The sequence below is a fragment of the Schistocerca piceifrons genome, chromosome 2 (genome assembly GCF_021461385.2).
Source record: "Schistocerca piceifrons isolate TAMUIC-IGC-003096 chromosome 2, iqSchPice1.1, whole genome shotgun sequence".
Taxonomy (NCBI): Eukaryota; Metazoa; Arthropoda; class Insecta; order Orthoptera; family Acrididae; genus Schistocerca; species Schistocerca piceifrons.
Window position 1 is genome coordinate 519,365,616 of NC_060139.1, and position 23,511 is coordinate 519,389,126.

The window sequence follows — 23,511 nt, forward strand, 5'->3', positions numbered from 1 at the left end:
TTCATCGCTACTCAATGACTGTCTACAAATACCCCCAGGTTGTCTCCTAATCTTAAACTATCTGCTTTATGGATTTAACAATTAGTTCTGTCCGTTGTTGAAATTATACTACCTGGGAGCACATGAGAAATTTAATTTGATCTCTTATCTCCTGCACAACGAAGTTATTAAAACACTCCACGTCACCCTAGGGACATGCTGACATAACATCAGCTCCAAATTCTTGAGCAATTTCCATACAGAATTATAGTGTTACAAGTTTGGCAAACGAATTACCAATAAATGTTTTTACTTCATCAGTTTTTAACTCTGCAAACTGTTGTTCTGTTGCTATGTGCACAACACTGAGCCCACAACATTTAAAAAAATCGTAATCATCCTGCTGCTGGCTGAACCACTGCTGCTGGCCGGATTGATGCTGCTGCCTGGACCGCTGCTGCTGGCTGGATCGCTGCTGCTGGCTGGATCACTGCTGCTGGCTGGACAGCTGCTGCTGGCTGGACCGCTGCTGCTGGCTGGACCACCGCTGCTGGCTGGATCACTGCTGCTGGCTGGCTGGCTAGACCTCTGTGACTGCAACTGTTGATGCTGCTGCAGCTGCTGCTGATACTGCTGTTGCTGCTGTTGGATGAACCACTGCTGCTAGCTGGATCGCTGCTGCTGCCTGGATCACTGCTGCTGGCTGGACCACTGCTGCTGGCTGGACCGCTGCTGCTGGCTGGAACGCTGCTGCTGGGTGGACCGCTGCTGTTGGCTGGATCGCTCCTGCTGGCTAGATCGCTGCTGCTGGCTGGACTGCTGCTGCTTGTTGGATCGCTGCTGCTAGCTGCAGCGCTTCTGCTGGCTGTACCACTGCTGCTGGCTGGATCGCTGCCACTGGCTATAAAACTGCTGCTGGCTGGATCGCTGTTACCGGCTGGACTGCTGCCGCTGGCTGGATCGCTTCTTCTGGCTGGACCACTGCTGCTGGCTGGATCACTGGTGCTGGCTGGACCACTGCCACTGGCTGGATCGCTGCTGCAGGCTGGATTGCTGCTACTGGCTGGACCGCTGCTGCTGGCTGGACCCCTACTGCTGGCTGGACCGCTGCTGCTGGCTGGTTCGCTACTGCTGCCTGGACCGCTGCTGCTGGCTGGATCGCAGCTGCTGGCTGGACGGCTGCTGCTAGTGGGATCGCTGCTGCTGGCTGCAGCGCTGCTGCTGTCTGGACCACTGCTGCTAGCTGGATCATTGCTGCTGGCTGGACCACTGCTACTGGCTGGATCGCTTCAGCTGGCTGGTCCGATGCTGCTGGCTGGATCACTGCTGCTGGCTGGATCGCAGCTGCTGGCTTTATTGCTGCTGCTGGCTGACCCGCTGCTGCTGGCTCGACCACTGCTGTTGGCTGGTTCACTGCTACTGGCTGGACTGCTGCTGCTGGGTGCACCGCTGCTGATGGCTGGACCACTGTTCCTGGTGCGCTAGCTGGCCCTTTGTGACTGCTACCGCTGCTGCTGCTGCTGTTTCTGCTGCTGGGTGGACCACTGCTGCAGACTAGCTCGTTGCTGCTGCCTGGACCACTGTTGCTGGCTGGATCGCTATCACTGGCTGGCTATATCACTGCTGCTTGCTGGACTACTGCTGCTGGCTGGACCGCGGCTGCTGGCTGGACCGCTGCTGCTGGTTCGACTTCAGCTGCTGGGTGGAATGCTGCTGCTCGCTGGTTCGCTGCTGTTGACTGGACCGCTCCTGCTAGCTGAAACGCAGCTTCTGGCTGGACTGCTGCTGCTTGTGGGATCGCTGCTGTTGGCTGCAGGGCAGCTGCTGGCTGGACCCTTGCTGCTGGCTGGATCGCTATCACTGGCTGTACCAATGCTGCTGGCTGGATCGCTGCTGCTAGCTGGACCGATGCCACTGGCTGGACCGCTGCTGCTGGCTGGACCACTGCTGTTGGCTGGATCGCCGCTGTTGGCTGGACCGCTGCTGCTGGCTGGACCACCACTGCTGGCTGGATCACTGCTGCTGGCTGGCTGGTTGGACCTCTACAACAGCTACCGCTGCTGCTGCTGTTGCTGCTGCTGTTGCTGCGGCTGGCAGGACCACTGTTGCTGGCTCGAACGCTACTGGCTGGCGAGACTGCTGCTGTCTGGCTGAACAACTGCTGCTGTCTAAAACGCTGCTACCGGCTGGACCACTGCTGCTGGCTGGATCGCTGCGTCTGGCTGTGCAACTGCTGCTGGTTGGATCATTGCAGCTGGATGGACCACTGCCGCTGGCTGGATAGCTGCTGCTGGCTGAATCGCTGCTGCTGGCTGGACCACTGCTGCTGGCTGGACCGCTACTGCTGGCTGGACCGCTGCTGCTGGCTGGTTCGCTACTGCTGCCTGGACCGCTGCTGCTGGCTAGATCGCAGCTGCTGGCTGGATGGCTGCTGCTGGCTGGACCGCTGCTGCTGGCTGGACCGCCACTGCTGGATGGATCACTGCTGCTGGCTGGCTAGCTGGACCGCTGTGATCGCTACCGCTGCTGCTGCTGCTGTTGCTGCTGCTATCTGGATGGCTGATGCTGGCTGGACCGCTGCCCTGGCTGGACTGCTGCTGGCTGGCTAGACTCTGCTGGCTGGCTGGGCCGCTGCTGCTGGCTGGACCACTGCGGCTGGCTGGACCAAGCCTGCTGGCTGGATCACTGCTGCTGGCTGGACAACTGGTGCTGGTTGGATTGCTGCAGCTGGATGGACCACTGCCGCTGGCTGGATCACTGCTGCTGGCCGGACCACTGCTGCTGGCTGGATCGCTGCTACTGTCTGGACTGCTGTTACCAGCTGGACTGCTACTGCTGGCTGGACCGCTGCTACCGGCTGGACCACTGCTGCCGGCTCGGTCGCAGCTGCTGGCTGGACCTCTGCTGCCCGTGCGATCAATGCTGTTGGCTGCAGCACTGCTGCTAGCTGGACCGCCGCTGCTGGCTGGATCGCTGCTACTAGCTGGACCACTGCCGCTGGCTGGATCGCTGCTGCTGTCTGGACCATTGCTGCCGGCTGGATTCGCTGCTGCTGCCTGGACCGCTGCAACTGGCTGGACCGCTGCAGCACCCTGGACCGCCGCTGCTGGCTGCACCACTGCTGCTGGCTGTCTGTCTGGATATCTGCGACCACTAAGGCTGCTGCTGCTGCTGCTGTTGCTACTGCTGGCTGGACCACTGCTGCTGGCTGGTTAGCTGGTGCTGGCAGGACCCCCGCTGCATAATGGATCGCTGCTGCTGGCTGGATCGCAGCTGCTGGCTGGATGGCTGCTGCTGGCTGGACCACCACTGCTGGGTGGATCACTGCTGCTGGCTGGCTAGCTGGACCGCTGTGATCGCTACTGCTGCTGCTGCTGCTGTTGCTCCTGCTATCGGGATGGCTGATGCTGGCTGGACCGCTGCTGCTGGCTGGACTGCTGCTGGCTGGCTAGACTCTGCTGGCTGGCTGGGCCGCAGCTGCTGGCTGGACCGCTGCTGCTGGCTGGACCACTCCTGCTGGCTGGATCGCTGCTGCTGGCTGGACAGCTGCTGCTGGCTTGATCGCTGCTGCTGGCTTGATCGCTGCTGCTGGCTGGACCGCTGCTGCTGGCTGGACCGCTGCTGCTGGATGGACCGCTGCAGCTGGCTGGACTGCCGCTGCTGCCTGGATCACTACTGATGGCTGGCTGGCTGGAACTCTGCGACTACTACCACTGCTGCTGTTGTTTCTGTTGCTGCCAGGACAACTGCTGCTGGCTGGATCGCTGCTGCTGGCTGGGTGACTGCCGCTGGCTGGACCGCTGCAACTGGCTGGACCGCTGCTCCTGGCTGGATCACTGCCGCTGGCTCTACCACTCCTGCTATCTTGATCGCTGCTGCTGACTGGACCGCTGCTGCTTGTGGGATCGCAGCTGCTGGCTTCAGGGCTGCTGCTGGCTGAACCGCTGCTACTGGCTGGACCACTGCTGCTGGCTGAACCGCAGCTGCTGGCTGAACCGCTACAGCTGGCTGGTTTGCTGCTGCTGGCTGGACCGCTTCGGCTGACTGGATCGCTGCTGCTGGCGGGACTGCTGCTGCTAGCTGGATGGCTTCTGCTGGCTGGACCGCTGTTGCTGGCTGGAACACTGCTGCTGGCTGGACCTCTGCTGCTGGCGGGATCGCTGCTGCTGGCTTGATCGCTGCTGTTGGTTGGACCGCTCCTGCTGGCTGAAATGCAGCTGCTGGCTGGACTGCTGCTGCTTGTGGGATCGCTGGGGTTGGCTGCAGCGCTGCTGCTGGGTGAACCCCCGGTGCTGGCTGGATCGATGCCGCTGGCTGTACCACTGCTGCTGGCCGGATCGCTGCTGCTGGCTGGACCGCTGTCACTGGCTGGATCACTGCTGCTGGCTGGACCACTGCTGTTGGCTGGATTGCTGCTGTTGGATGGACGGCTGCTGCTGGCTGGACCACCACAGCTGGCTGGATCACTGCTGCTGGCTGGCTGTTTGGACCTCTACGACCGCTACCGCTGCTGCTGCTGCTGCTGCTGCTACTGCTGCTGTTGCTGCTGCTGGCAGGACCACTGCTGCTGACTCGACCGCTACTGGCTGGTGAGACTGCTGCTGGCTGGCTGAACCACAGCTGCTGGCAGGAACGCTGCTACCGGCTGGACCACTGCTGCTGGCTGGATCGCTGCGTCTGGCTGGGCAACTGCTGCTGCTTGGATTGTTGCAGCTGGATGGACAACTGCCGCTGACTGGGTCGCTGCTGCTGGTTGAATCGCTGCTGCTGGCTGGACCACTGCTGCTTGCTGGTTCGCTGCTGCTGGCTGGTTCGCTGCTGCTGGCTGGACCACTGCTGCTGGCTGGACCGCCACTGCTGGATGGATCACTGCTGCCGGCTGGCTGGCTGGACCGCTGTGATCACTACCGCTGCTGCTGCTGCTGTTGCTGCTGCTGGCTGGACGGCTGATGCTGGCTGGACCGCTGCTGCTGGCTGAACTGCTGCTGGCTGGCTAGACTCTCTGGCTGGCTGGACCACTGCTGCTGGCTGGACCGCTGTTGCCACCTGGATTACTCCTGCTGACTGGATCCCTGCTGCTGGCTGGACAACTGGTGCTGGTTGGATTGCTGCAGCTGGATGGACCACTGTCGCTGGCTGGATCACTGCTGCTGTCCGGACCACTGCTGCTGGCTGGATCGCTGCTACTGTCTGGACTGCTGTTACCGGCTGGACTGCTACTGCTGTTGCTACTGTTGGCTGGACCACTGCTGCTGGCTGGATACCTGGTGCTGGCTGGACCACCGCTGCAGGATGGATTGCTGCTGCTGGCTGGATCGCTGCCGCTGGCTGGATCTCTGCTGGTGGCTGGATCTCAGCTGCTGGCTGGACTGTTGCTACTGGCTGGGCCGCTGCTCCATGCTGGATTGCTGCTGCTGGCTGGACCACTGCTGCTGGCTGGACTGCTGCTGCTGGCTGAACCGCTGCCGCTAGCTGGTTTGCTGCTGTTGGCTGGACCACTGCTGCTGGCTGGACCGCTGTTGCCAGCTGGAACGCTGCTGCTGGCTGGACCTCTGCTGCTGGCTCGACCGCAGCTGCTGGAAGGAACGCTGCTGCTGGCTGGTTCGCTGCTGTTGGCTGGACGGCTCCTGCTTGCTGAAATGCAGCTGCTGGCTGGACCACTGCTGTTGGCTGGATCGCTGCGTCTAGCTGGGCAACTGCTGCTGGTTGAATTGTTGCAGCTTAATGGACCACTGCCGCTGGCTGGATCGGTGCTGCTGGGTGAATCGCTGCTGCTGGCTGGACCACTGCTGCAGGCTGGTTCGCTGCTGCTGGCTTGTCCGCTGCCACTGGCTGGATCGCTGCTGCTGGCTGGATCACTGCTGTTCGCTGGATCGCTGCTGTTGGCTGGACCGCAGCTGCTGACTGGTTTACTGCTGCTGGCTGGTTCGCTGCTGCTGGCTGGACCGCTGCTGCTTTCTGGACCGACACTGCTGGATGGATCACTGCTGCAGGTTGGCTGGCAGGACCGCTGTGATCGCTACCACTGCTGCTGCTGCTGTTGCTGCTGCTGGCTGGATGGCTGATACTGGCTGGACCGCTGCTGCTGGCTGGACCGCTGCTGGCTGGCTAGACTCTGCTGTCTGGCTGGACCGATGCTGCTGGCTGGAACGCTGCTGCTGGCTGGACCTCTGCTGCTGGCGCGACCGCAGCTGCTGGATGGAATGCTGCTGCTGGCTGGATCGCTGCTGCCAGTTGGACTACTCCTGCTGGGTGGATCGCTGCTGCTGGCTGGACAACTGGTGCTGGTTGGATTGCTGCAGCTGGATGTACCACTGTCGCTGGCTGGATCACTGCTGCTGGCCGGACCAATGCTGCCGTCTGGATTGCTGCTACTCTCTGGGTTGCTGCTACCGGCTGGACTGTTACTGCTGGCTGGACCACTGCTTCTGGCTGTAAGGCCGCTGCTGGCTTGACCACTGCTGCTTGCTGGCTGGCTGAATCTCTGCGACCGCTACCACTGTTGCAGCTGCTGCTGCTGCTGTTTCTGCTGCTAGCTGGACCATTCCTGCTTGCTGTATCGCTGCAGCTGACTGTACCGCTGTTGATGGGTGGATCGCTGCTGCTGGCTGGATCACTGCTGTGGCTGGACCTCTGCTACTGGCTCTACTTCTGCTGCTGGCTGGATTCCTGCTTCTGACATGATCGCTCCCACTGGCTGGATCGCTTCGGCTGTCCGAACCGCTGCTGCTGGCTGGACCTCTGCTGCTGGCTGGATCGCTGCTGCTGGCTGTATAGCTGCCACTGGCTGGATTGCTGCTGCTGGCTGGGCAACTGCTGCTCTTTGTATTGTTGCGGCTGGATGGACCACTGCTGCTGGCTGGATTGCTGCAGCTGGCTGAATCGCTGCTGCTGGCTGGACCACTGCTGCTGGCTTGTTCACTGCTGCTGGCTGGTTCGCTGCTGCTAGCTGGACCGCTGCTGCTGGCTGGACCGCCACTGCTGGATGGATCACAGCTGCCGGCTGGCTGGCTGGACTGCTGTGACCGCTACCGCTGCTGCTGTTGCTGCTGCTGGCTGGACGGCTGATGCTGGCTGGACCGCAGCTGCTGGCTGGACCGCTGGTGGCTGGCTAGATTATGCTGGCTGGCTGGACCGCTGCTACTGGCAGGACTGCTGTTGCCGGCTGGACCACTGCTACTGGCTGGATCGCTGCTGCTGGCTAGACAACTTGTGCTAGCTGGATTGTGCAGCTGGATGGACCACTGTCGCTGTCTGGATCACTGCTGCTGGCCGGACCACTGCTGCTGGCTGGAACGATGCTATTGTCTATACTGCTGCTACCGGCTGTACTGCTGCTGCTGGCTGGACCACTGCTGCTTGCTGGCCGGCTGAACTTCTGCGACTGCTACAACTGCTGCTGCAGCTGCTGCTGCTGTTTATGCTGCTAGCTGGATTACTGCTGCTTGCTGCATCGCTGCAGCGGACTGGACCGCTGTTGATGGGTGGATTGCTGCTGCTGTCCGGATCACTGCTGTGGCTGGACCTCTGCTGTAGGCTCTACTGCTGCTGGTGTCTGGATTGCTGCTTCTGATATGATCGCTCCCGGTGGATGGATCGCCACAGCTGGCCGAACCGCTGCTGCTGGCTGGACTGCTGCTGCTGGCTGGAAAGCTGCTGCCGGCTGGTTCATGCTGCTGTGTGGACCACTGCTGCTGGCTCGATCGCTGCTGCTGGCTGGACCTCTGCCGCCGGTTCGATCGCTGCTACTGCCTGGACCGCTGCTACTGGCTGGACCACAGCTGCAGGCTGGACTGCTGCTGCTGGCTGGTTCGCTGCTGCTTACTGGCCCACTTCAGCTGGCTGGATCGCTGCTACTAGCTGGACCACACTACTAGATGGATCGCTGCTGCTGGCTGAACCACTGCTGCCGGCTGGATTCGGTGCTGCTGCCTAGACCGCTGCTACTGGCTGGACCGCTGCTGCACCCTGGACCGCCGTTGCTGGCTGCACCACTGCTGCTGGCTGTCTGTCTGGATATCTGCGACCACTACGGCTGCTGCTGCTGCTGTTGCTACTGCTGGCAGGACCACTGCTGCCGGATGGATAGCTGGTGCTGGCTGGACCACCACTGCTGGATGGATCACTGCTGCTGGCTGGATCGCTGCCGCTGGCTGGATCGTTGCTGCTGGCTGGATCTCTGCTGCTGGCTGGACTGCTGCTACTGGCTGGGCCACTGCTCCATGCTGGACTGCTGCTGCTGGCTGGTTCACTGCTGCTGGCTGGACAGCTGCTGCTGGCTAGATCGCTGCTGCTGGCTGGATCGCTGCTGCTGGATGGACCTCTGCAGCTGGCTGGACTGCCGCTGCTGGCTGGATTAGTACTGCTGGCTGGCTGGCTGGACCTCTGCGACTGCTACCACTGCTGCTGCTGCTGCTGCAGCTGCTGTTTCTGTTGCTGCCAGGACCACTGCTGCTGGCTGGATCGCTGCTGCTGGCTGGATGACTGCTGCTGGCTGGACTGCTGCAACTAGCTGGACCGCTGCCCCCAGCTGGATCACTGCCGCTGGCTGGACCACTCCTGCTTTCTTGATCGCCGCTGCTGGCGGGACCGCTGCTGCTGGCTGGATCGCTTCTGCTGGCTGGACTGCTGCTGCTGACTGGACTGCTGTTGCAGGCTGGACCGCCACTGCTGGATGGATCACTGCTTCTAGCTGCCTAGCTGGATCTCTACAACCAGTACCTCTCCTGCTGCTGCTGCTGCTGCCACTGCTGTTGCTGCTATGCGCTGGACCATTGCTGCTGGCTGGATCACTGCTGCTGGCTCGACTACTGCTTCTGGCTGGATCGCTGATGGTGCCTGGACTGCTGTCCCTGACTGGATCGTTTCTGCTCTCTGGATCGCTGCTGCTGGCTGGACTGCTTCTGTTGGCTAGTTTGCTGCTGCAGGCTGGACCAATGCTGCAGGCTGGACCGTTGCTGGTGGCTGGACAGCTGCTGCTGGGTGGACCACTGCTGCTGGCTGGGCCGCTGCTGCTGCCTGGACCACTGCTGCTGGCTGGATAGCTGCTGCTGGCTGTACTGCTATTGCTGGCTGGATCGCTCCTGCTGGCTGGATCACTGCTGCTAGATGGACAGCTTTTGCTGGATGGACCGCTGCTGCTAAATGGACCGCCGATGCTGGCTGGTTTGCTTCTGCTGGCTGGACCGCTGCTGCTGGCTGGATCACTGCCGCTGGCTGGACCACTGCTGCTAGCTGGCTGGCTGGCCTCTGCGACTGTTAATGGTGCTGCTGCTGCTGTTTGTGCAGCTAGGTGGACCACTGCTGTTGGCTAGATAGCTGGTGCTGGCTGGACTGCTGCTACTGGCTGGGCCACTGCTCCATGCTGGACTGCTGCTGCTGGCTGGTACACTGCTACTGGCTGGACAGCTGCTGCTGGCTGGATCGCTGCTGCTGGCTGGATCGCTGCAGCTGGCTCGACTGCCGCTCCTGGCTGGATCACTACTGCTGGCTGGCTGGCTGGACCTCTGCGACTGCTACCACTGCTGCTGCTGCTGCTGCAGCTGCTGCTGTTTCTGTTGCTGCCAGGACCACTGCTGCTGACTGGATCGCTGCAACTGGCTGGACCGCTGCTCCTGGCTGGATCACTACTGCTGGCTGGACCGCTCCTGCTATCTGGATCGCTGCTGCTGACTGGATCGCTGCTGCTTGTGGGATCGCCGCTGCTGGCTGCAGTGCTGCTGGTGGCTGAACCGCTGCTACTGGCTGGACCACTGCTGCTGGCTGGACCGCAGCAGCTGGGTGAACCACTGCTGCTGGCTGGTTTGCTGATGCTGGCTGGTTCGCTGCCTTTGGCTGGACCGCCCCTGCTGGCTGAAACTCAGCTGCTGGCTGGACTGCTGCTGCTTGTGGGATCGCTGCTGTTGGCTCCAGCACTGCCGCTGGCTGGACCCTTGCTGCTGGCTGGATCGCTGCCACTGGCTGTACGACCGCTGCTGGCTGGATCGCAGCTGCTGGCTTGACTGCTGCCACCAGCTGGATCGCTGCTGCTGGCTGGACGACTGCTGTTGGCTGGATCGCTGCTGTTGGCTGGACCGCTGCTGCTGGCTGGTTCGCTGCTGCTGGCTCGACCGCTACTGGCTGGCTAGACTGCTGCTGGCTGGCTGAACCACTGCTGCTGGCTGGAACGCTGCTACCGGCTGGACCACTGATGCTGGCTGTATCGCAGCGTCTGGCTGGGCAACTGCTGCTGGTTGGATCGTTGGAGCTGGATGGACCACTGCTGCTGGCTGGATCGCTGCTGCTGGCTGAATCGCTGCTGCTGGCTGGACCACTGCTGCTGGCTGGTTCGCTACTGCTGGCTGGTTAACTGCTGCTGGCTGGACCGCTGCTGCTGGCTGGACCGCCACTGCTGGATGGATCACTGCTGCCGGCTGGCTGGCTGGACCGCTGTGATCGCCACCGCTGCTGCTGCTGCTGTTGCTGCTGCTGGCTGGATGGCTGATGCTGGCTGGACTGCTGCTGCTGGCTGGACCGCTGATGGCTGGCTAGACTCTGCTGGCTGGCTGGACCGCTGCTGCTGGCTCTACCGCTGCTGCCGGCTGGACCACTCCTGCTGGCTTGATCGCTGCTGCTGGCTGGACAACTGGTGCTGGTTGGATTGCTACAGCTGGATGGACCACTGTCGCTGGCTGGATCACTGCTGCTGGCCGGACCACTGCTGCTGGCTGGATCGCTGCTACTGTATGGACTGCTGCTACCGGCTGGACTGCTACTGCTGGCTGGACCGCTGCTTATAGCTGTACTGCCGCTGCTGGCTGGACCACTGCTGCTTGCTGGCCAGCTGAACCACTGCGACCGCTACCACTGCTGCTTGTGCTGCTGCTTGTGCTGCTGCTTGTTCTGCTGCTAGCTGGACCATTCCTAGTTGCTGTATCGCTGCAGCTGACTGGAGTACTGTTGCTGGGTGGATCGCTCCCACTGGCTGGATCGCTGTAGTTGGCTGAACCGCTGCTGCTGGATGGACCGCTGCTGCTGGCTGGATCGTTGCTGCTGGCTGGATCACTGCCACTGGCTGGGTTGCTGCTGCTGGCTGGACTGCTGCTACTGGCTGGGCCGGTGCTCCATGCTGGACTGCTGCTGCTGGCTGGTTCACTGCTGCTGGCTGGACAGCCGCTGCTGGCTCGATCGCTGCTGCTGGCTGGACCGCTACTGCTGGCTGGACCACCACTGCTGGCTGGATCACTGCTGCTGGCTCGCTGGTTGGACCTCTACGACCGCTACCACTGCTGCTGCTGCTGCAGCTGCTGCTGCTGTTTCTGTTGTTGCCAGGACCACTGCTGTTGGGTGGATCGCTGCTGCAGGCTGGATGACTGCTGCTGGCTGGACCGCTGCAACTGGCTGGACCGCTGCTCATGGCTGGATCACTGCCGCTGGCTGGACCACTCCTGCTATCTGGATCGCTGCTGCTGACTGGACCACTGCCGCTTAAGGTATTGCCGCTGCTGGCTGCAGCGCTGCTGCTGGCTGAACCGCTGCTACTGGCTGGACCACTGCTCCTTCCTGGACCGCTGCTGCTGGCTGTACCGCTGCCTTTGGCTGGTTTGCTACTGCTGGCTGGATCAGTTCTGCCGACTGGATCGCTGCTGCTGGCTGGATCGCTTTGCTGGCTGGACCGCTGCTGCTGACTGGACCACTGTTGCTGGCTGGAACGCTGCTTCTGGCTGGACCTCTGCTGCTGGCTCGACCTCAGCTGCTGGTTGGAACGCTGCTGCTGGCTGGTTCACTGCTGTTGGCTGGACCGCTCCCGCTGGCTGAAACGCAGCTGCTGGCTGGACTGCTGATGCTTGTGGGATCGCTGCTGTTGGCTGCAGCGCTGCCGCTGGGTGGATCGCTGCCACTGGCTGTACCACTGCTGCTGGCTGGAACGCTGCTGTTGGCTGGACAGCTGCCACTGGCTGGATCGCAGCTGCTGGCTGGACCACTGCTGTTTGTTGGATCGCAGCAGTTGGCTGGACCACTGCTGCTGGCTGGACCACCACTGCTGGCTGGATCACTGCTGCTGGCTCGCTGGTTGGACCTCTACGACTGCTACCGCTGCTGCTGCTGCAGCTGCTGCTGCTGTTGCTGCTGCTGGCAGGACCACTGCTGCTGGCTCGACTGCTACTGGCTGGCTAGACTGCTGCTGGATGGCTGAACCACTGCTGCTGGCTGGAACGCTGCTACCGTCTGGACCACTGCTGCTGGCTGGATCGCTGCGTCTGGCTGGGCAACAGCTGCTGGTTGGATTGTTACAGCTGGATGAACCACTGCCGCTGGCTGGATCGCTGCTGCTGGCAGGTTCGCTGCTGCTGACTGGACCGCTGCCGCTGGCTGGACCGCCACTGCTGGATGGATCACTGCTGCCAGCTGGCTGGCAGGGCCGCTGTGATCGCTACCGCTGCTGCTGCTGCTGTTGCTGCTGCTGGCTCTACTGCTGATGCTGGCTGGACTGCTGCTGCTGGCTAGACCGTTGCTGGCTGGCTAGGCTCTGTTGGATGGCTGGACTGCTGCTGCTGGGTGGACCGCTGCCGCCGGCTGGACCACTCCCACTGGCTGGATCGCTGCTGCTGGCTGGACAACTGGTATTGGTTGGATTGCTGCAGCTGGATGGAAAACTGTCGCTGGCTGGATCACTGCTGCTGGCCGGACCACTGCTGCCGGCTGGATCGCTGCTACTGTCTGGAGTGCTGCTACCGGCTGGACTGCTACTGCTGGCTGGACCGCTGCTTCTGGCTGTACTGCCGCTGCTGGCTGGACGACTACTGTTTGCTGGCCGGCTGAACCTGTGCGACCGCTACCACTGCTGCTGGTGCTGCTGCTTCTGTTTCTGCTGCTAGCTGGACCATTCCTGCTTGCTGTATCGCTGCAGCTGACTGGACCGCTGTTGATAGGTGGATCCCTGCTACTGGCTGGATCACTGCTACTGGTTGGGCCGCTGCTGCTGGCTGGACCGCTGCTGCTGGATGGACCGCTGCAGCTTTCTGGACTGCCACTGCTGGCTGGATCACTACTGCTGGCTGGCTGACTGGACCTCTGCGACTGCTACCACTGCTGCTGCTGCTGCTGCTGCTGCTGCTGCTGTTTCTGTTGCTGCCAAGACTACTGCTGCTGGCTGGATCGCTGCTGCGGGCTGGATGACTGCTGCTGGCTGGAGCGCTGCAACTGGCTAGACCACTGCTCCTGACTTGATCACTGCCGCTGGCTGGACCGCTCCTGCTATCTGGATCACTGCTGCTGACTGGACCGCTGCTGCTTGTGGGATCGCCGCTGCTGGCTGCAGTGCTGCTGCTGGCTGAACCGCTGCTACTGGCTGGACCACTGCTGCTCGCTGGACCGCTGCTGCTGGCTGAACCGCTGCCACTGGATGGTTTGCTGCTGCTGGCTGGACCGCTTCTGATGACTGGATCGCTGCTGCTATCGGGACCGCTGCTGCTGGCTGGATCGCTTCTGCTGGCTGGACCGCTGCTGCTGCCTGGACCTCTGCTGCTGGCTTGTCCACAGCTGCTGGATGGAAATCTGCTGATGGCTGGTTCGCTGCTGTTGGCTGGACCACTCCTGCTGGCTGAAACGCAGCTGCTGGCTGGACTGCAGCTGCTTGTGGGATCGCTGCTGTTGGTTGCAGCGCTGCTGCTGGCTGGACCCTTGCTGCTGGCTGGATCGCTGCCACTGGCTGTACAACTGCTGCTGGCTGGATTGCTGCTGCCGGCTGGACCTCTGTCACTGGCTGGATTGCTGCTGCTGGCTGGACCATTGCTGTTGGCTGGATCGCTGCTGTTGGCTGGACCGCTGCTGCTGGCTGGTTCGCTGCTGCTGGTTCGACCGCTACTAGCTGGCTACACTGCTGCTGGCTGGCTGAACCACTGCTGCTGGCTGGAACGCTGCTACCGGCTGGACCACTGCTGCTGGCTGGATCGCAGCGTCTGGCTGGGCAACTGCTGCTGGTTGGATCGTTGCAGCTGGATGGACCACTGCTGCTGGCTGGATCGCTGCTGCTGGCTGAATCGCTGCTGCTGGCTGGACCACTGCTGCTGGCTGTTTCGCTACTGCTGGCTGGTTAACTGCTGCTGGCTGGACCGCTGCTGCTGGCTGGACCGCCACTGCTGGATGGATCACTGCTGCCGGCTGGCTGGCTGGACCGCTGTGATCGCCATCGCTGCTGCTGCTGCTGTTGCTGCTGCTGGCTGGATGGCTGATGCTGGCTGGACTGCTGCTGCTGGCTGGACCGCTGATGGCTGGCTAGACTCTGCTGGCTGGATGGACCGCTGCTGCTGGCTGGACCGCTGCTGCCGGCTGGACCACTCCTGCTGGCTGGATGGCTGCTGCTGGCTGGACAACTGGTGCTGGTTGGATTGCTACAGCTGGATGGACCACTGTCGCTGGCTGGATCACTGCTGCTGGCCGGACCACTGCTGCCAGCTGGATCGCTGCTACTGTATGGAGTGCTGCTACCGGCTGGACTGCTACTGCTGGCTGGACCGCTGCTTCTGGCTGTACTGCCGCTGCTGGCTGGACGACTGCTGCTTGCTGGCCGGCTGAACCTGTGCGACCGCTACCACTGCTGCTGGTGCTGCTGCTTCTGTTTCTGCTGCTAGCTGGACCATTCCTGCTTGCTGTATCGCTGCAGCTGACTGGACCACTGTTGATAGTTGGATCGCTGCTACTGGCTGGATCACTGCTGCTGGCTGGGCCACTGCTGCAGGCTGGACCGCTGCTGCTGGATGGAGCGCTGCAGCTTGCTGGACTGCCACTGCTTGCTGGATCACTACTGCTGGCTGGGCGACTGGACCTCTGCGACTGCTACCACTGCTGCTGCTGCTGCTGCTGCTGTTGTTTCTGTTCCTGCCAAGACCACTGCTGCTGGCTGGATCGCTGCTGCTGGCTGGATGACTGCTGCTGGCTGGAGCGCTGCAACTGGCTGGACCACTGCTCCTGACATGATCACTGCCGCTGGCTGGACCGCTCCTGCTATCTGGGTCACTGCTGCTGACTGGACCGCTGCTGCTTGTGGGATCGGCGCTGCTGGCTGCAGCGCTGCTGCTGGCTGAACCGCTGCTACTGGCCGGACCACTGCTGCTGGCTGGACCGCTGCTGCTGGCTGAACCGCTGCCGCTGGATGGTTTGCTGCTGCTGGCTGGACCGCTTCTGATGACTGGATCGCTGCTGCTGGCGGGACCGCTGCTGCTGGCTGGATCGCTTCTGCTGGCTGGACCGCTGCTGCTGCCTGGACCTCTGCTGCTGGCTCGACCGCAGCTGCTGGATGGAAATCTGCTGATGGCTGGTTCGCTGCTGTTGGCTGGACCACTCCTGCTGGCTGAAACGCAGCTGCTGGCTGGACTGCAGCTGCTTGTGGGATCGCTGCTGTTGGCTGCAGCGCTGCTGCTGGCTGGACCCTTGCTGCTGGCTGGATCGCTGCCACTGGCTGTACAACTGCTGCTGGCTGGATCGCTGCGGCCGGCTGGACCGCTGTCACTGGCTGGATCGCTGCTGCTGGCTGGACCACTGCTGTTGGCTGGATCATTGCTCTTGGCTGGACCGCTGCTGCTGGCTGGACCACCGCTGCTGGCTGGACCACTACTGCTGGCTGTCTGGTTGGACCTCCACGACCACTACCGCTGCTGCTGCTGCTGCTGCTGCTGTTGCTGCTGCTGGCAGGACCACTGCTGCTGGCTCGACCGCTACTGGCTGGCTAGACTGCTGCTGGCTGGCTGAATCACTTCTGCTGTCTGGAACGCTGCTACCGGCTGTACCACTACTGCTGACTGTATAGCTGCGTCGGGCTGAGCAACTGCTGCTGGTTCGATTGTTGCGGCTGGATGGACCACCGCCACTGGCTGGATCGCTGCTGCTGGCTGAATCGCTGCTGCTGGGTGGACCACTGCTGCTGGCTGGTTCGCTGCTGCTGGCTGGTTCGCTGCTGCTGGCTGGTCCACTGCTGCTGGCTGGACCGCCACTGCTGGATGGGTCACTGCTGCCGTCTGGCTGGCTGGACGGCTGATGCTGTCTAGACCGCTGCTGCTGGCTGGACTGCTGATGGCTGGCTAGACTCTGCTGGCTGGCTGGACCGTTGCTGCTGGCTGGACCACTGCTGCCAGCTGGACCAATTTCGCTGGCTGGATCGCTGCTGCTGGCTGGACAACTGGTGCTGGTTGGATTGCTGCAGCTGGATGGACCACTGTCACTGGCTGGATCACTGCTGCTATCCGTACCACTGCTGCTGGCTGGATCGCTGCTACTGTCTGGACTGCTGCTACCGGCTGGACTGCTATTGCTGGCTGGACCACTGCTTCTGGCTGTACTGCCGCTGCTGGCTGGACCACTGCAGCTTGCTGGCCAGCTGAACGTCTGCGACCGCTACCACCGCTGCTGCTGCTGCTGCTGCTGTTTCTGCTGCTAGCTGGACCACTCCTGCTTGCTGTATCGCTGCAGCTGACTGGATCGCTGTTTATGGGTTGATCGTTGTTGCTGGCTGGATCACTGCTGCGGCTGGACCTCTTCTGCTGGCTCTACTGCTGCTGGTGGCTGGATTGCTGCTTCTGACAGAATCGCTCCCGGTGGATTGATTGCTGCAGTGGGCGGAACCGCTGCTGTTGGCTGGACCGCTGCTGCTGGCTGGACGCTGCTGCTGGCTGGTTCGTGCTGCTGGGAGGACCACTGCTGCTGGCTCGATCGCTGGCTGGCTGGACCTCTGCTGCCGGGTGGATCGCTGCTACTGCCTGGACCGCTGCTACTGGCTGATCCACAGCTGCAGGCTAGACCGCTGCTGCTGGCTACTTCGCTGCTGCTGACTGGCCCACTCCTGCTGGCTGGATCGCTGCTGCTGGCTGGATCCCTGCTGCTGGTGGGATCAATGCTGTTGGCTATAGCGTTGCTGCTAGCTGGACTGCCACTGCTGGCTGGATCGCTGCTACTAGATGGACCACGGCCACTGGCTGGATCGCTGCTGCTGGCTGGACCATTGCTGCCGGCTGGATTCGCCGCTGCTGCCTGGACCGCTGCTACTGGCTGGACCGCTGCTGCACCCTGACACGCCGCTGCTGGCTGCACCACTGCTGCTGGCTGTCTGTCTGGATATCTGCGACCACTACGGCTGCTGCTGCTGCTGTTGCTACCACTGGCTAGATCACTGCTGCTGGCTGGACAGCTGGTGCTGGCTGGACCACCACTGCAGGATGGATCGCTGCTGCTGGCTGGATCGCTGCTGCTGGCTGGATTGCTGCTGCTGGCTGGACCGCTGCTGCTGGCTGGACTGTTGCTGCTTGATGGACCGCTGCAGCTGGCTGGACTGCCGCTGCTGGCTGGATCACTACTGCTGGCTGGCTGGCTGGACCTCTGCGACTGCTACCACGGCTGCTGCTGCTGCTGCTGCTACTGCTGTTTCTGTTGCTGCCAGGACCACTGCAGCTGGCTGGATCGCTGCTGCTGGCTGGATGACTGCTGCTGGCTGGATTGCTGCAACTAGTTGGACCACTGCTCCTGGCTGGATCACTGCCGCTGGCTGGACCGCTCCTCCTATCTGGATCGCTGCTGCTGGCGGGACCGCTGCTGCTGGCTGGAGCGCTGTTGCTGGCTGGACCGCCACTGCTGGATGGATCACTGCTTCTGGCTGTCTAGTTAGATCTCTACAACCAGTACCGCTCCAGCTGCTGCTGCTGCTACCACTGCTGTTGCTGCTGCAGGCTGGACCACTGCAGCTGGCTGGATCGCTGTTGCTGGCTGGACTACTGCTTCTGGCTGGATCGCTGATGGTGGCTGGACTGCTGTTCCTGACCGGATCGCTGCTGCTCTCTGGATCGCTGCTGCTGGCTGGTCCGCTGCTGCTGGCTGGACTGCTGCTGCTGGCTGGACTGCTTCTGTTGGCTAGTTTGCTGCTGCTGGTTGGACCAATGCTGCAGGCTGGACCGTTGCTCGTGGCTGGACAGCTCCTGCTGGCTGGACCGCCGCTGTTGGCTGGACCACTGCCGCTGGCTGGCTGGACCTCTGTGACTGCTACCGCTGCTGTTGCTGCAGCTGCAGCTGTTTCTGCTGCTGGGTGGACCACTGCTGCTGGTTGGATCGCTGCTGCTGCCTGGACCACTGCTGCTGGCTGGATAGCTGCTGCTGGCTGTACCGCTATTGCTGGCTGGATCGCTGCTGCTGGCTGGATCACTGCTGCTAGATGGACAGCTTTTGCTGGTTGGACCGCTGCTGATAAATGGACCGCTGATGCTGGCTGGTTTGCTTCTGCTGGCTGGAACGCTGCTGCTGGCTGGATCACTGCCACTGGCTGGACCACTGCTGCTGGCTGGCTGGCTGGCCTCTGCGACTGCTAATGCTGATGCTGCTGCTGTTTCAGCTGCTGGGTGGACCACTGCTGCTGGCTGGATCGCTGCTGCTGGCTGGACCACTGTTGCTAGCTGGAACGCTGCTGCTAGCTGGGTCGCTGCTGCTGGCTGGACTGCTGCTGCTGGCTTTACCGCTGCTGCTAAATGGACCGCTGCTGCTGGCTGATTTGCTGCTGCTGGCTGGACCACTGCTGCTAGCCGTAACGCTGCCGCTAGCTGGGTCGCTGCTGCTGGCTGGACTGCTGCTGCTGGCTTTACCGCTGCTGCTAAATGGACCGCTGCTGCTGGCTGATATGCTGCTGCTGGCTGGAATGCTCCTCCTGGCTGGATTGCTGCTGACGGCTGGACAGCTGCTGCTGGCTGGATGGCTGTTGCTTGCTGGACCGCTGCTGCTGGCTGGACCGCTGCTGGCTGGCTAGACTCTGCTGGCTGGCTGGAGCTGGCTGGACCGCTGCTGCTGGCTTGATCGCTGCTGCTGGCTGTATCGCCGCTGCTGGCTGGACAACTGATGTTGGTTGTATCACTTCTGCTGGATGGACTACTGCCGCTGAATGGATCGCTGCTGCTGGCTGGATTGCTGCAGCTGGCTGTACCACGTCTGTTGGCTGGACCACTGCTGCTGGCTGGACTGCTGCTGATGGCTGGTCTGCTGCTGCTGGCTTAACTGCTGCTGCTGGCTGGATCGCTGCTTCAGTCTGGACCGCTGCTGCTGTCTGGGCCGCCACTTCTGGATGGGTCACTGCTGCTGGCTGGCTGGCTGGCTGGAACTCTACAACTGCTACCGCTGCTGCTGCTCTTGTTGCTGCTGGCTGGACCACTGCTGCTGGCTGGATCGCTGGTGCTCCCTGTACCGCTGCTGCTTTCTGGATCGCTGCTACTGGCTGGATTGCTGCTGCTGGCTGGACCATTGCTGCTGGCTGGACCACTGTTGCTGGCTGGACCACTGCTGTTGGCTGGTTCGCTTCAGCTGCTTGGACCGATACTGTAGGCTGGACTATTGCTGGTGGCTGTGCCGCTGCTGCTAGCTGGGCCGCCGCTGCTGGCTTTACCACTGCTGCTGGCTGGCTGGCTGGCCTCTGCAACTGGTACTGCTGCTGCTGCTGCTGCTGCTGCTGCTGCTGCTGTTTCTGCTGCTGGCTGGACCGCTGCTGCTGGCTGGTTCACTGCCACTGGCTGGACCACTGCTGCTGGCTGGCTGGCTGGCCTCTGCGACTGCTAATGCTGCTGCTGCTGCTGTTTCAGCTGCTGGGTGGACCACTGCTGCTGGCTGGATCGCTGCTGCTGGCTGGACCACTGCTGCTAGCTGGAACGCTGCTGCTAGCTGGGTCGCTGCTGCTGGCTGGACTGCTGCTGCTGGCTTCACCGCTGCTGCTAAATGAACCGCTGCTGCTGGCTGATTTGCTGCTGCTGGCTGGAATGCTCCTCCTGGCTGGATTGCTGCTGACGGCTGGACAGCTGCTGCTGGCTGGATGGCCTATGCTGGCTGGACCGCTGATGCTGGCTGGTCCGCTGCTGGCTGGCTAGACTCTGCTGGCTGGCTGGAGCTGGCTGGACCGCTGCTGCTGGCTTGATCGCTGCTGCTGGCTGTATCGCTGCTGCTGGCTGGACAACTGATGTTGGTTGGATCGCTTGTGCTGGATGGACTACTGCCGCTGAATGGATCGCTGCTGCTGGCTGGAATGCTGCAGCTGGCTGTACCACGTCTGTTGGCTGGACCACTGCTGCTGGCTGGACTGCTGCTGATGGCTGGTCTGCTGCTGCTGGCTTAACTGCTGCTGCTGGCTGGATCGCTGCTTCAGTCTGGACCGCTGCAGCTGGCTGGGCCGCCACTTCTGGATGGATCACTGCTGCTGGCTGGCTGGCTGACTCGCTGGAACTCTACAACTGCTACCGCTGCTGCTGCTCTTGCTGCTGCTGGTTGGACCACTGCTGCTGGCTGGATCACTGGTGCTCCCTGTACCGCTGCTGCTTTCTGGATCGCTGCTACTGGCTGGATTGCTGCTGCTGGCTGGACCATCGCTGCTGGCTGGACCACTGCTGCTGGCTGGACCACTGCTGTTGGCTGGTTCGCTTCAGCTGGTTGGACCGATACTGCAGGCATGACTATTGCTGGTGGCTGTGCCGCTGCTGCTAGCTGGGCCGCCGCTGCTGGCTTTACCACTGCTGCTGGCTGGCTGGCTGGCCTCTGCGACTGGTACTGCTGCTGCTGCTGCTGTTTCTGCTGCTGGCTGGACCGCTGCTGCTGGCTGGATCACTGCTGCTGGCTGGACTGCTGCTGCTGGCTGGGCTGCTGCTGCTGGCTGGACCGCTGCTGCTGGCTGGACCGCTGCTTCTGGCTGGATTGCTGCTGCTGGCTGGTTCGCTGTTGCTGGCAGGACTGTTGCTGCTGGCTGAACTGCTGCTGCTGGCTGGACCGCAATTGCTGGCTGGACTGTTACTGCTGGCTGGACTGCTCCTGCTGGCTGGACCGCCGCTGCTGGTTGGACCACTGCTGCTGGCTGGCTGACTGGACTCTGCGACTGCTACCACTGCTGCTGCTGCTGCTGATGTTTCTGCTGCTGGCTGGACCACTGCTGCTTGCTTTATCACTGCAGCTGACTGGACCGCTGTTGCTCGCTGGGTCGCTGCTGCTGGCTTGATCACTGCTGCTGGCTTGATCTCGTCTGTTGGCCCGACCGCTGCTGCTGGCTGGACCGCTGCTGCTGGCTGGTTCATTGCTGCTGGCTGGACCACTCTTGCTGGCTGGATTGCTGCTGCTGGCTGGACCGCTGCTGCTGGTGGGATCGCAGCTGCTGGCTGGACCGCTGCTACTGGCTGTACCGCTGCTGCTGGCGGGACAGCTGCTGCTGCTGGTTAGCTGCTGCTGGCTGGACCTCTGCTGCTGGCTGGATGCTGCTGCTGGCTGGATGCCTGCTTCTGGCCGGATCACTGCTGCTTCCTGGATCACTGCTACTGGTTGAACCACTGCTGCTGGTTGGACCGCCGCTGCTGGCTGGATCACTGCTGCTGGCTGGACTGCTGCTGCTGGCTGGTTCGCTGCTGCTGACTGGACTGCTCGTGCTGGCTGTATCGCTATTGCTGGCTGGACCACTGCTGCTGGCTGGACCGCTGCTGCTGGCTGGACCACTGCTGCTGCGGGCTGGCTGGCTGGAATGCTGCTGCCTGGCCGGACTGCTGCTTCAGATTGCAGGCTGGACTGCTGCTGCTGGCTGGACCGCTGATGCTTGCTGGACCGCTGCTGCTGGCTTGCCTGCTGGAAAGCTGCAACCGCTTTTGCTGCTGCTGCTGCTGCTTGGCTGTGACGCTGCTGGCTGGCTGGACGTCTGCTGGCTTGCTGCCACGTACAACTGTAACACTTCGATCAGTGACTGACACGAATTGAAGGGTGGTACTCATTTCGAGGTACCACCGGAGATGTATGTGGTAAGAACCTCTACATATGCATTTTTATTCCAGGTTCTGATCACATGAATTCTTTAGACGATGACCGGTTACAGTCTGTAATGACCATCTTCAGATCTAATATACACAAATATATACATCTAGTGAGCAGTGTGTCTTTTAACATAAAACAGCAGTATGTATCACAAGATATCATCGTCACATAGTTTTAAAATATGGTATAGAATAGGCTACATCGTCCACATAGTGATTATTGCTAACTAGCTACTGACCCTCCACCCCTCCATCTACCCCTCCTACCAACTTTTATCCTCCCGCCCTCCTCCTGTGCTTGCTCCTCTGGGCTCCCTCCCTCCCTTCTCTCCCTTTTCCCTCCCTCCTCCTTTTCTCCCCCCTCCTCCCCTGGGCCTCCCCTCCCCTGTCCCCGTCTCCTCAGCCATTGGCATCCTTTTTATCGCCTCTCCCCCACCTCATCTCTGTTCCCCTCTTGGCAGGTCCCCGGACTCGCACACGCTAAGTGGACATTCGCGCGCCGGAGATCACCGCCATCAGTGTTTCGTGTGTGCCGTCGTGTTTAGTGTTCAGTGTTCACCGTCACACTCCATCGTTCACCAGTGCCATCGTCATCTTCAGTGTTTGTGCGTCGTCTCATCGTTAGCAGTGTGGATTATCGACGAGTGTGAACGGCTCCGTGTTTGTCTCTATGTGTCTCCTGTTTTATTGCCCATCGTTCTGTAACTTATGTGTCTTCTCACTGTTTTTGCTCCTTGTATATTCTATGGCTGAAGAGCAGCGTAGTGTGCTGCTGACAGCCTGCCTGTTGTACAGGCTTTAAAATAACAATAAAGTAAAAAAAAAGAAACTAGCTACTGAGGTACAGTATTATCCAGAAACCTGTTTGCCTAAACCCTCCCTAGATGTCGCTACTGTGGGCTTGCTTACATATGTAGCCATGATTTACGCAAAAACATAATCTTATAAAAACACATTAGATATAATGTATGTAGCAGACCTACTAAAATTAATGACTATCATAGAAACCAATTGTGATACATTTAAAGATGAATGCAGTTACCCACGTAAAATTATTAAAAAAAAAAAAACATACGAAGAGTATAGGACCGACCCTTTTTTATGGGGAATTTAGTGTCAACAGTTAATATAACGTAATGCATTGCCTATGGCAACCTATAAATTGCTTATGAAAGATAAAATGTCTATATGACAGCTGAAAAAGAGACAGATCAATGAACGGCGCTCTCTGTTGGGTCGGCCGCTAGGATCTTATGTAGGTGTGCACCGATCGTAAGAACTTTACCAACAGAGGGCTTTCACATGCATCGTGACATGTCTTCCACGGAAAACTTTTAAACGACATATAAGCATTCAATAAATAAAATTATATAGTTTGGCTATATACTGCATGGGTAGGTAGTATATAATCAGTTACAGGATTAGAGCTACTACTGTGTGGAAGTAAGGGAAATGCCTTCTGTTCTCAACATAACTCATCAAGTGAGGCTGGGTATAAGTACACGAGGCATTATTTGCTTATTATAGTATATTGTCAAACAAAGCAAAGTAGGCGTTGTGAATTTCTAACTACTCCAACAAGTTGAGAGCCCGACCCTTCTCTGCCCTGTGTGAAATACGCATACACCTCTCGATATTGTCTACAGTGTGGGCGGTTTCTGCTAAATGCATTCCTAATGCAGTTCTGTTATGTGCTTGCAAAGGCTCCGTGAATGTAATTCTAAAAGAGTGGCCAGTTTGACCGATGTAAAATTTG

At 60.9% G+C, this 23,511-nt stretch overlaps 4 protein-coding genes across 4 annotated transcripts in view; 1 reads left to right on the top strand and 3 right to left on the bottom strand.

Moving 5' to 3' along the window:
• Positions 1 to 415: 415 nt before the first annotated feature.
• LOC124775541 (ovarian abundant message protein-like) lies at positions 416 to 1,464 on the top strand. Its single transcript, XM_047250371.1, has 2 exons — positions 416 to 569; positions 827 to 1,464. Exons 1-2 carry the CDS (start codon positions 416 to 418, stop codon positions 1,462 to 1,464), a joined length of 792 nt encoding a protein of 263 aa, XP_047106327.1.
• A 1,836-nt stretch (positions 1,465 to 3,300) lies between these two features.
• On the bottom strand, positions 3,301 to 4,077 carry LOC124775543 (KH domain-containing protein 3-like; the record flags this gene model as incomplete). The annotated part of the gene is made up of 2 exons (XM_047250372.1): positions 3,301 to 3,603; positions 3,691 to 4,077. Coding segments are annotated over 2 exons (690 nt in total), but the record flags the coding sequence as incomplete, so codon positions are not given.
• A 2,547-nt stretch (positions 4,078 to 6,624) lies between these two features.
• Positions 6,625 to 7,433, bottom strand: LOC124775544 (antigen LPMC-61-like). Its single transcript, XM_047250373.1, has 3 exons — positions 7,419 to 7,433; positions 7,012 to 7,211; positions 6,625 to 6,874 (listed from the first exon to the last, which is right to left on the bottom strand). Exons 1-3 carry the CDS (start codon positions 7,431 to 7,433, stop codon positions 6,625 to 6,627), a joined length of 465 nt encoding a protein of 154 aa, XP_047106329.1.
• A 940-nt stretch (positions 7,434 to 8,373) lies between these two features.
• Positions 8,374 to 23,511, bottom strand: part of LOC124775545 (mucin-19-like) — a 48,132-nt gene continuing 32,994 nt past the window's right edge. The window contains exons 2-21 of the mRNA XM_047250374.1: positions 20,759 to 21,654; positions 20,591 to 20,728; positions 20,281 to 20,548; positions 19,702 to 20,198; positions 18,610 to 19,475; positions 17,722 to 18,511; positions 17,307 to 17,618; positions 16,475 to 17,251; positions 15,610 to 16,303; positions 15,056 to 15,444; positions 14,464 to 14,928; positions 14,136 to 14,325; positions 13,885 to 14,027; positions 12,798 to 13,806; positions 12,053 to 12,370; positions 10,734 to 11,710; positions 10,329 to 10,621; positions 9,471 to 10,175; positions 8,570 to 9,267; positions 8,374 to 8,487 (exon numbers count right to left, since the gene is read on the bottom strand). Of these exons, the coding sequence (XP_047106330.1) occupies positions 8,374 to 8,487; positions 8,570 to 9,267; positions 9,471 to 10,175; positions 10,329 to 10,621; positions 10,734 to 11,710; positions 12,053 to 12,370; positions 12,798 to 13,806; positions 13,885 to 14,027; positions 14,136 to 14,325; positions 14,464 to 14,928; positions 15,056 to 15,444; positions 15,610 to 16,303; positions 16,475 to 17,251; positions 17,307 to 17,618; positions 17,722 to 18,511; positions 18,610 to 19,475; positions 19,702 to 20,198; positions 20,281 to 20,548; positions 20,591 to 20,728; positions 20,759 to 21,654 (10,539 nt within the window). The remainder of the gene's footprint in view (positions 8,488 to 8,569; positions 9,268 to 9,470; positions 10,176 to 10,328; positions 10,622 to 10,733; positions 11,711 to 12,052; positions 12,371 to 12,797; positions 13,807 to 13,884; positions 14,028 to 14,135; positions 14,326 to 14,463; positions 14,929 to 15,055; positions 15,445 to 15,609; positions 16,304 to 16,474; positions 17,252 to 17,306; positions 17,619 to 17,721; positions 18,512 to 18,609; positions 19,476 to 19,701; positions 20,199 to 20,280; positions 20,549 to 20,590; positions 20,729 to 20,758; positions 21,655 to 23,511) is intronic.